The sequence below is a fragment of the Macaca nemestrina genome, chromosome 17 (genome assembly GCF_043159975.1).
Source record: "Macaca nemestrina isolate mMacNem1 chromosome 17, mMacNem.hap1, whole genome shotgun sequence".
NCBI classification, from domain to species: domain Eukaryota; kingdom Metazoa; phylum Chordata; class Mammalia; order Primates; family Cercopithecidae; genus Macaca; species Macaca nemestrina.
In genome coordinates this window covers 36,046,174-36,058,182 of record NC_092141.1, presented here as the reverse complement: position 1 = coordinate 36,058,182, position 12,009 = coordinate 36,046,174, and the positions used below count along the sequence as shown (strand labels likewise).

The 12,009-nt window shown below is 40.7% G+C and overlaps 1 protein-coding gene across 4 annotated transcripts in view; it reads left to right on the top strand.

Annotated features, from left to right (window-relative positions):
• Window positions 1-12,009, top strand: part of LOC105476767 (slingshot protein phosphatase 2) — a 306,278-nt gene that overhangs the window by 160,100 nt on the left and 134,169 nt on the right. The window contains exons 2-3 of one of the 4 annotated variants that reach the window (XM_071082605.1): window positions 2,664-2,738; window positions 4,885-7,409. The exons of 2 other annotated variants lie outside the window; for them this stretch is intronic. In XM_071082605.1, the coding sequence (XP_070938706.1) occupies window positions 7,282-7,409 (128 nt within the window). In that variant the 5' untranslated portion in view covers window positions 2,664-2,738; window positions 4,885-7,281. Of the gene's footprint in view, window positions 1-2,663; window positions 2,739-3,456; window positions 7,410-12,009 lie in introns of those variants that run through there. One more of the 4 variants, XM_011732994.3, reaches the window with a different exon arrangement.

Below are 12,009 nucleotides of genomic sequence, written 5' to 3'. Positions count from 1 at the left end.
TTGAGCCCAGGCGGTTGAGAGTGCAGTGAGCTGTGATTGTGTCACTGCACTCCAGTCTGGATGACAGAGCAAGACCCCGTCTAAAAAAAAAAAATTTACATTTATCTTGTTATAGTCTAAGTAGTTCTTTGGAAACAATAATCCATAATATATTTCCTCATAATGTTTTTCTTTATAAATTTTCTAGTTTATTTCCATAAGCATATTTTACTTTTCTAATATATATATTTTTAGCTTTTAATGTAACGTGTAAAAGATGGGGTATAGAACAGCAAATCGGGCCCTGAGTTAATTTAATAGATCATGGAGTAGCAGGAGACACTTAGAATGCACAGGAAAATAAAAAGCTAAACTCTTTATGAGGGCAGTTTGACAATATCTACCAAGTCCTAAGATGTTTAAAGTATTTCAAACTGCCAATTCCACCTCTAGGTATTGATCCAACAAGTATATTCACATGTATGCACAAATATTTTTTTCAATATCCCTGTCATGACATGAACAAAAATTATACAAACACATGTTCATAGTGATATTGTATATAATAGTAAAGACTGGAAACAACTTAAATGCCCATAAGTAAAAGACTGTTTAAATAGATTATATATGATTGTACAATAAAATGCCTTATATTCATTTGAAAGAATGAAGGAGATTTACAATAACATGGAAAAAATGTCTAAGGTATAGTGATAAGTAGGGGGGAATGCAAGCAGAGTAATACGTATAATTCTGTGTGTGTGTGTGTGTGTGTGCGCGCGCGTGTGTGCTTCTTAAAGAGCAGCTACAATCTATTGCTGCTTGCGTATACAAGCAAAATTTCTGGAAATATTAATAACAATCATCTCTGGGAGTAAGATGATGAGAATGAGAATAGTGACTTTTATTTTACCTTTCTGAATTCTAAAAAGTGATTTAAACATTCAGCATGTGTTAATATTATTTTAAAAACAACTAGTTTAAAAAATAAAATGTTTCATCTCGGAGAGGTCTGAAAGAAAGAAAAAGAAAAAAGAAAACATTTAAAGAGATAAAGTGGGGACTAAATGGTTAAATGTTTTGTAAAGTGTGTTTGATGTGAAAAGTGATCTGTAAATACCTATTATTTTTACTAAACAATAGAGTTTGGGGCTTTTGTAACCTGAAGAAAGCAGCATTTCAGCATCTCTTCCTACAGGAGCATATGGTGTTTAAGACCATGAGGGGATGAATGCGTTAGAGATCACCTCTCCTACAGTTGATAGGCAGATCTTTTCAGTGTTTTCCATTACTCTTATGGAGGAAAAATTCTATGGAAAAGACTATAAAGGTTCAGTGACATTGTTCAATCCAGTGTTTAAAACTATGGTCAGATATTCTTTTTTAAAAAATTAGCCACATGGTGATTGCAAAACATGATTGCTTTTGTTTACAGAGTTTGGTTTATTGTATTATATAAAGAATGCCATTGACTAAGTGTAGTAAGATACCTCTTGGTGAAAATTCAGATATTATCTTGAGAGTTTTGTCCTAATGTTTTACAGATTAACAGGAGACAGAATGTTGGTTGCATTACTCTGTAATTCTAAGTGTTGGTTTTCTTCCTTTTGATACTCAGGGGATTAACTTACCATTTATTTTTCTACATTGAGCCCTTAGAGAAAACATAAAAATACAAATAGGTCCTGTGGTATAATCATTTTTTCTTATGACTAAGTATTTTAAAACTAAAATTACGTAAATTAAAGCTATTACATGAAAGCTTTAAAAATACAAAAATTGAGCACTGCACATTTCACATTACTACAGATAGTAATACTGAGTTAATGTAAAACTACCTGGCAAACAATCATAGTAAAGACTTCCTGTATGAAATGGTGGTACATAGGGGAAATTTGTATATATATATTTTTTTTCTTTATTATTATTATTTTTTTAATGAGATGGGGTCTCACTATCTTGCCCAGGCTGGTCTCAAACTCCTGGGCTTAAGCAATTATCCTGCCTCTGCCTCCCAAAGTGCTAGGATTACAGGTGTGAGCCACTGTGCCCAGACGGGTATTTTAATATTCATTCATTCGTCAACTTCAGGGTAATGAAAGAAAACAAATACAACTAGCTTTCTATTATTGAAAGCTGATTGACCAATATATGGATGATGATGATAATAACAATAAAAAAATTTGGTGTTGTTCACAAAGTACTTTTGTCCCTGTATCTCTTTTTTGGAGAGTCTCACTCTGTCACCCAGGCTGGAGTACAGCAGTGCAATCTTGGCTTACTGCAACATCTGCCTCCCAGGTTCAAGCGATTCTCCTGCCTTGGCCTCCCGAGTAGCTAAGATTACAGGCAACCACCAGCACGCCTGGCTAATTTTTGTATTTTTAATAGAGAAGGAGTTTCACCATGTTGGCCATGCTGGTCTTGAACTCCTGACCTCAAGTGATCCACCTGCCTCGGCCTCCCAAAATGCTGACATTACAGGCATAAGCCACTGTGCCAGCCTTTTGTCCCTGTATCTTAATCAGCCTGTGAGGTAAACATTACCTCAGTTTGATTACCCCAGTTTAAGATTAAAGAAAGTAGGGCTAGGATAGATTAAGGTTTGCCCATAGACAAAGCAGCTAGAACCTGGAACTTCTGATATCAGCATCATTGCCACTTTCTAATGTTGTCCACTTTAGCTATTTTTCAGATTTGTGGAAGAGCATAGAGGATAATCTCTAACGTTTTCATTTTCTCAGTGAATAAGGTGCACGGTGAGTCTTACCTTCAAGTTGCCAGACATTAAAGCGAAAGAGTAAATTTTTGTGCCAGGCACTCTTTTAAGTACTTTATGTAAATTAATTAATCCTCACAATAACTTCATAAATTAAGTGCCAAGTACTGAGCCAAAGACTAAGTAACTGAAATTCATAGCTAATGGTTGCAGTATGATCCAAACCTGGCCTATTAATTCCAAGGCCAGAGTTTTTAACTACTGGGCTCTACTGCTTTGCACTAGGTGACTGCTTAACTGGATTAAATACATTTTCTCCAGAAGGATGAGATTCCTTTCTAAAAATTTTCCAACTCTCATAAGAACAGATGTAGGGACATTTCCTTAGGGTTTTGTTATCCCATTTTATAGATGAAGGGACTTGGCCAGTCTCAGTTTATTAAATGACTATGTTAGAACTACAGATTAGGTCCCCTGGCTTATAGCATATTGCTTTTGGCATCAGTTCAAGTGATCTACGCATGTTGAAATTTTGTCACAGCAGCAAAAACATATCTACTACATCCTTCATTCTCATTTCAGCGTACCTTCAGATCTGTCCTGGAATACAGTTAGGTCAGCATGTAAGTCTCCAGTGTTCACTGTTTTACAGTGATTATACCATAAGGGATACATGGATACACAGTAATGGAAGTACTTTAAGCATTTTCTACTTAAGCATTTTTTTTTTTTTTTTTTTTTTTTTTTTTTTTTTTTTTTTGAGACGGAGCCTCGCACTGTTGCCCAGGCTGGAGTGCAGTGTGGCACTATCTCAGTTCACTGCAGGCTCCGCCTCCTGGGTTCACGCCATTCTCCTGCCTCAGCCTCCCAAGTAGCTGGGACTACAGGCACCCGCCACCATGCCCGGCTAATTTTTTGTATATTTTAGTAGAGACAGGGTTTCACCGTGTTAGCCAGGATGGTCTCTATCTCCTATCCTCGTGATCTGCCCGCCTCGGCCTCCCAAAGTGCTGGGATTACAAGCGTGAGCCACTGCACCCAGCCACATTTTAAATACTATTAATGTGTCATCCTATAAAAACTTAATTTGGTCATAGCTAATATTGTCAAGAGCCAACATTTTAGAATATTCACATTTTGAATCTTGAAATGGTCGGCAAATGACATGACAAAGCTAATTTCAAATCTTCCAACTCAAGCATGTAAAGAAAGGCAGCAATTTTTCTTCAGGGCCTTTGTGCAAAATTTGTTTTTTAGAGAAAGCCCCTTCTGACTTCATGTAGAGTAAAAAACTAACTTAGTTTATTTCATGCTGCTCAATCTAATTTGAAATCATTTTTGAATTCCTAGATGCATGGGTACAGAGAGCTTGCTCCCTAGAGCCTTGTTTACCGACAGTGGAGAGTAAAGAATTAAATTGAGCTGAAACTAAATTGATTGGGATTTTGACACTCTGCAGACTATGCAAAGAAAAGGAATTTGTTCAACTTTTAAAAACAGGCAGTAGCAGAAAACTATTTTCTTAAAGGTATCCCAGTTTGCAAAGATGATTTAATTTTTTTCTTAAAAAAGCAAGAGACAGGCCAGGCGCAGTGGCTCATGCCTGTAATCCCAGCACTTTGGGAGGCCAAGGCAGGCAGATCACTTGAGGTCAGGAGTTCGAGACCAGGCTGGCTAACATGGTGAAACCCTGTTTCTACTAAAAATACAAAAAATTAGTCAAGCATGGTGGCGGTCACCTGTAATCCCAGCTACTCGGGAAGCCGAGGCACAAGAATCGCTTGAACCCGCGAGGTGGAGGTTGTAGTGAGCTGAGATCGCGCCATTGCACTCCAGCTTGGGCAATAAGAGTGAAACTCCGTCTCAGAAGAAAAAAAAAAAAAAAAAAGCAGGAGACATGTTCTAGCACTTTCTCAATTTCCTATATTGCAGTTCAAAGTGAGAATTTAACTTTGAGAAGCTTTTGAAAAAGCCTGGATAGGGATGTTAACATAGCCTCCTTTGCTGAACAGACACTGACAGGTCTTCTGAGGAGAAAGGAAAGGACTATGCACTTCTGGGGCGTCACTATAGGAACCTATTTATAAAAGACAAGATACATATTTATGAAATCTTTGTCTCTGGCATTTTTAAATGCAAGAGATATTAAGTATGAATTGAATAATATATATTTCCTGTTTTTTCAGACAGATACAGATGATTACCATGCCATTATCTGTCCCAAATGGCATCATTTAGTGTTGACTTCAATAAAATCCTCTCTCTGCTGTGTCATGAAAGGAACTGGGAACTGGACTCACCTTAACAGTGCTGTTCTAAAGTGCCTGCTGCTTTTTTTTTTTTTTTTTTTTTTTAATCACAGCAGGAGGCTGTAATAAATTACAGCCTGGAAGAAGTTTCAAACTGGCAAGTTTGCCAGATATTTTAAGCAATTTATTTTGGGGTGTATCAGCAGATTTTTTCTTACACTACCATTTGGGTGCCTGCTGACACAGCCTGAATAAATCTTTCAAACATTTTCCTTCCTAGAGATGGATGAAGATGATGAACTCCAAGATCCAGACTTTTCGTTAACTCTTCACTTGCCACCTGGTGCTTTCCTATTACCAGATATCTCAGAAACTTAGATAACTCTTTCCAGTGTGAGTTTGCAGTATTTCAAGTCCCTCAAAGTGATTTGGCAACAGCCATAAGTTTTATGGGAGAATCAACTAACGAGTACTTCTGGTTTTAGGCACAAAACTTGTAATTTGGATTGATTATTTCATTACTAGTATCTTGAAAATTGCCAAACTTTCCAATGGGAAAAGGGCATGAATATTTATATAAAACAAAGGCTTATTATTTTCTTGATTATAGCATGTTGAGTCTTAAAGTGACTTCTTCCTAATTTTAATCTGTTTTCTAATTGGTTAGTGAAGTTTTTAGAAATTATTATTAATTTCTGACTCCAGAATTCCTAAGGCAGCTTCAATGATACATATTTTAGTCTAGTATTCAAAAATGCTGAAAATGCTGATACCTGAAAATATTTGCTGTAGCATAATGAGACTGGAAAGGTAAAATAAAAGGAAGCTAACTTCTATTGAATGCCTGCATCGTGCCAGCCCCTTTTGTAAGCACAGCATTCAGGAGAGAGAGAGCGCAGTCATATTTCACAAAGAGCTGGTCCCTGGTCAGGTGAAAGGCACTGCTTAGTGAATTGGAAGGAACATGGTTAAGGGCTTAAAACTGTAAAGACGTCAGGGAATACCGTTTGAAGGTAAAAGCCCTAGATCAAACGTCATAAAACCTGGGTTCCTGAGTGACATTATTTATAAACGAGGTCATCTGTTTAGACCTTAAATGTTACCATATCTGTAAAGTGAAGATATGATCTCTACCCTGCCTTCTCAACCATGGCTGCACTTTGGAATCACCCGGGGAGCTTTGAAGAATACGTCTAAATCCCACCTTCAAGAGATTCCAATTCTATTAAGGTGCAGCCTGGGCACTGAGATTTTTTAAACCTACCACAAGTAATTCCTATGTGCAGCTAAGGCTGTGAATCCTTGGATTGGGGGATGGCTAAAAAAGCCCTCTATAGATGTACTTACAAAGATTAGTAGATGTTATCGACAATCTAAATTGTTTTGTTTGTTTGATCATAACTTCAACTGTTTAAAAAAAAAAAAAAGCTGGTGGGGCGCCCTGGCTCACACCTGTAATCCCAGCACTTTGGGAGGCCGAGGCGGGTGGATCACCGGAGGTCAGGAGTTTGAGACCAGCCTGGCCAACACGGTGAAACCCCATCTCTACGAAAAATACAAAAATTAGCCAGGCGTGGTGGCGCAAACCGGTAATCCCAGCTACTCGGGAGGCTGAGGCTGGAGAATCGCTTGAACCTGGGAGGCGGAGGTTGCAGTGAGCCGAGATCACACCATTGCATTACAGTCTGGGCGACAATAGCAGAAACTCCGTCTAAAAAAAAAAAAAAAATATATATATATATATATACACACACACACACACACACGTATGTGAGTGTAAGCTCTGAATTTCCACATCACATAGGAAGTCTTTGATACATATTTGTTGCACTTGTGAATTTATGGCCTTTAAACTTTTTAAGATCTGTCAAAAACGGGTTTGAGGTACAATGTATAAAGCCAATCTTTAAGAGGGAGGACTTTTCTGTTGAAACATCCTCCTTTAGAGAAATGCAAGCCTTTCTCGCGCACCCCCAACTAGCTTCACTCCCTTACCGAGGCACCGCTGTCTTGGAGGCCGCCGGATGCCCTAAAGGCTGTGACGCGCGCTGCGGGATCCGCGCGGGCGTCCCGAGATCTGGGGCGGGGCGCTGGCCGGGCCTACCCTCTCCGCTCTCAGGACCCGCCCACCCCGCCGCCCCGGACGCGGGTAGGGGCGGGCTGCTGGCGGTGCCCGTCAGTCCGGACTTTACTGCCAGTCCCGGGGCTTCGGCGGCTGCCTCCGCACGACCCGGCGGGCCCGCCTCCACCGCCAGGTGCCCGCACCGCCTGCGCCTCGTGCCGGAGCAGAGCAGAGGCCAGGATGCGGAGTTGTGCACTCTTTGAGCCGGCCCCATGACCCTGAGCACGTTGGCCCGCAAGAGGAAGGCGCCTCTCACTTGCACCTGCAGCCTTGGTGGCCCCGACATGATTCCTTACTTCTCCGCCAACGCGGTCATCTCGCAGAACGCCATCAACCAGCTGTGAGTCCGCCGCGCGCCCTCCGCCTCCGCGAACGCTCAGAAAGTTTGGTCTTTCAACAGCCTCTTTCCCCAGCATCCTTGGGAACAAACAAGCAAGCGAGGGCGAGCGCGCATCCTGCGTGCCTGGAGGTCTCCGGGCGTCTGGAGGGAAGGATGCTGGGGCAGAACGATGGGGGGATTCATGGAGGCGGAAAGTGTCCCGGGGTGGGATTGGACGGAAGAATCCTTTGGGAGAATTTCCGGTAAACTTTGAGGGACTTTGAAAGTGCGAGTTGTCCGTGAGTAGTTGTGGTGACCGAGTGACAGCTGAGCCGTTTGGCACTTGGAAGACTGGGGTGAAGGGTGGTCGACAGAATCGGAAGCGGGAGTCCCTGTGGGTCCTGCTAGTGAGCAGCCTTCCATGATTATGGGTTTTGTTTGTTTTAAATAAGTTTCTGTTGCTAGCCATTTACAAAAAGAAAGGTCATTCTTCGCTCCTGCTGGTTGTAGTCTGGAGTGATTCCAGAAAGCTAGATTTCGGTAGTTTCTATTTTTTCTCCTCCTGTACTACTAATACGTGCTCACAGCCCAAACCTGCACGCACACCTTCATTCACCAAAGTGCAAGTGCATCTTTAAATCGTCGCTGTTTTTGAAGTCTCTAGAGAGTTGAAGTTCTGAGAAGTGTGTGTGCTGAAGCTTGTGGTTAATCTCACCTCACAGTTATCAAGTAGAGGAACTTTTCCTATTTAGATTCCATCCTTAAATCAATGCAGTGGTTTAAGGTTACTTAGCAGCAGTTTGGTCTGTGTTAGTGTATTGACACTCATTCCAAGTGGCTTCAGAGGAGTCACCTGCTGAGGTTTTCCTAGACTCTGCACTTAAGCAAAGCTACTGTCTCCCTCCCAGGTCAACTTTTTAATGTCCAACAACAGAAACTTTACATTATCCCTTATTAAAGGTCTAGAGAATAGCATGTAAGGTGATTTCTAGATAATCGTATAACTAATTTATTATTTTCATAGATGGTTTGCCCTCCTAGCCTACCAAATAGAATTAAACTCGTTTGAGTTTCTTTTTTACCCCTGATTGATTCATGGTGGAGCTTCTAAAAAAATAGAAAAAAAAATCACAAAAGTTGTTTTACTGCCCTGTACTGTAAAAACTCCACAATTAAATAAACTGACTGACTTGCATTTTCCGTCTAAAAAGGGGAAGGGACATGGAGTGAAGGAGAAGTTAATGGGTGAATAATCTGACACTGATAACCAGTATGAAAATAATAGTGTTAACAGTACTTTAAAAATGGCAGTGGAAGCAACCCAAGTGTCCATGGATGGATGAATGGACTAACAAAATGTGGTATGTATGTATAGTAGAATATTATTTAGCCTTAAGGAAGGAGTCTGACATATGCTACAGTATGAATGACCTTGAAGATACTATTCTAAGTGAAATAAGCCAGTCACAAAAGTATAAAGACTATATGATTTCATTTATATGAGGTACCTATCTATAGAAGTCAAATTCAGAGAGAAGTAAAGTAGAATGGTGGCTGCTAGGGGTTGAGGGAGAAGGGGTGGGAAATTTGTATTTGAAGAGTACAAAGTTTCATTTGAGGAAGATGAAAAAATTCTAGGGATGGATGGTGGTAGTTGCACAACAGTGTGAAAGTACTTAATACCCTAGAAATATACACTTAAAATGGTTAAAATGGTAAATTTTATGCTATGTATATTCATGGCCAGTGAAAGTAATAACAAAAACTGCAGTTACTTTTCACCAACCTAATAAGCATAATAAAAAGAATTTAAAAGGGCCTGGTGTGGTTGCTTATACCTATAGTCCCAGCACTTCGGGAGGCTGAGGTGCAAGGATCACTTGAGCCCAGGAATTGGAGACCAACCTGGACAACATAGTGAGACTCCATCTTAAGAAAAATAGAAAAAATTAACCAACATGCCTGTAGTCTCAGCTACTCAGGAGGCTGAGGTGGAAAGATAGCTTGAGCTCGGAGGTTGAGGCTACAGTAAGCCGTGATCATGCCACCACACTCCAGCCTGGGTGACAGAGCAAGACCCTGTCTCAAAAAAATAAAAAAGAATTACAAAGGCCAGGCACAGTGGCTTACACCTGTAATCCCAGCACTTTGGGAGGCAGGAGGATCACTTGAGGCCAGAAGTTCAAGACCATCCTGGGTAACATACTGAGACTCTGTCTCTATGAAAAATTTTAAAAATTAGCATAGTGTGGTGGTACACACCTGTAGTCCCAGCTACTCAGGAGGCTGAGGTGGGAGGATTACTTTAGCCCAGGAGTTCAAGGCTGCGGTGAGCCATGAGTGTGCCACTGCTTGCCAGCCTGGGTGGCAGAGTAAGACCCTGCCTCTTTAAATAATAATAATAATAAAATAATTTTTAAAAGGCCCCATGAGCCGGCCCCATGACCCTGAGCACGTTGGCCCGCAAGAGGAAGCTCATAAAATAATTTTTAAATTCTAAACTTTTTGGGGGGAAAGGAGTTGTGAATCATATTTTCTGGTCAATCAAGTCCAAATTGTTTTTCCTACTAGTTAGTGTCTTTGGGAAATAATTTGACATCAGTTTCTTCCACTGTAAAATGGGGATACAGTGGTTTTTACCCCATAAGATCATAAGAGATCATATATTTGGTAACACTTTGTGAACTGTAAATCTCTACACAAAAAGTTAATTGAAATTAATAACTAATAGCTGCCGTGTATTGACCACTTTCACTGTGCTGAGTTTAATGTACATCTATCTCATTTAATCATCATAGCAACCTTATGAACTAATTTGATCTGTTTATAAATAATGAAACTGAGGCTTAGAGAAGCTAAGTAGTTGCTCAAGGCCATATAGGTAGTAAATGACAAAACTGTCCTTAGAATCTAGATCTATTTCCTAGGCCACTGCCCTTAACCACTATAAAAATGGTATTTTGTCTTAGTAGTTGCAAGGTCACTTTTGAGACTTGGCAGTCTGAGGAATTGTCTTTGACTGCTGAAATCTTCAACTTCCTGAAAAAATACATTTGCTATACTGAGTTTTGCTACTAAGACAAACTTTTAAAGAATTTTTGGAATATTTGTCCTTTATTTTTGTCTCTATTTCCCTACTTCTTTTTTGTTTGTTTCTTGTTTTGTTTTGTTTTGACACAGGCCCTTGCTCTGTCACTCAGGCTGGAGTGAAGTGGCTTGAACACGTCTCACTTGCAGTCTCGACCTCCGGGGCTCAAGCAGTCCTCTTGCTTCAACTTCCTGTGTAGCTGGGACCACAGACACATGCCACCACACCTGGCTGATTTTTTTTTTTTTGAGACCGAGTCTCACTCTTTCACCCAGGCCGGAGTGAAGCGGCATGATCTCAGCTCACTGCAGCCTCCGCCACCCCCATCCCGGGTTCAAGCGATTCTCTTTTTTTTTTTGTAGAGACAGCGTTTCACTTTGTTGCCCAGGCTGGTCTCATACTCCCATTCTCAAGTGGTCCTCCTGCCTTGGCCTCCCAAAGTGCTGGGATTACAGGAGTGAGCTACTGTGCCTGGCCACTTCTTTTTTCTTTGAAGAGACTTGCTATAATATTCACTTCTTCCGAACTGTATTTGTTATTATTACTTTAGAGGTCATGTTTATTTAGCATTTATAATGTTGCGCAGCTCATCATCATTAAAAAAATTATTAGGAATCATTCTGAGTACACTACTAAACTTTATGAACTTAAATATACCCACTGTTAGCACCTAATAAAGAAGTTCTTAATTTGAGGTCCATGGTCACCTAGAGGTCTATGGATTGGCTTCAAAAAATCAAACCCCTTGAGATTGTATGAAAATGTTGAGTAAATAAATATATTTTAAAATCAGATTCTCAAAGTGATCTGTGATCTCAAAAGAGATTAAGAAGCTCTTTCCTAAAGGGAAGTGTTATTTCTAAGACCTGATTCTGTAAACCGCAACTGCTGTGAGCATTTCCCTGTGGTACAGATATGGACATAACAACTAGTGGGAGCAGCTAAACAATTCAGATTTAGGGTCCTAAGTGAAGACTGACTCAAAAGATTTTGTATTTGCGGGGGGGTGCCTTGATACATGAGTACACTTAGCCCAGTGGTTCTCTTGTCACTGCTGAGAACCCACTCAAAAGAGCTTTTTGCCCTTTCTCATTTGCTACCCTCAGGTTTGCTGTAGGTTTAGAAACCAAGAAACAAGCTAGGCGGAGTGGCTCACGCCTGTAATCCCAGCAGTTTGAGAGGCCGAGGCAGGTGGATCACAAGGTCAGGAGTTCGAGACCAGCATGGCCAGCATGGTGAAACCCTGTCTCTACTAAAAATACAAAAAAATTAGCCAGGCATGGTGTCACGCACCTGTAGTCCCAGCTACTCTGGAGGCTGAGGTAGGAGAATTGCTTGAACCCAGGAGGCAGAGGTTGCAGTGAGCGAAGGTCGTGCCACTGCACTCCAGCCTGGGTGACAGGGTGAGACTCTGTCTCAAAAAAAAACCACCAAGAAACAAATCCTATGCGAATTGTGTTAAAGAGTAAATTGGAGCCAAGGGCAGTGGCTCACACCTGTAATCCCAGCACTTTGGGAGGACAGGAGTTTCAG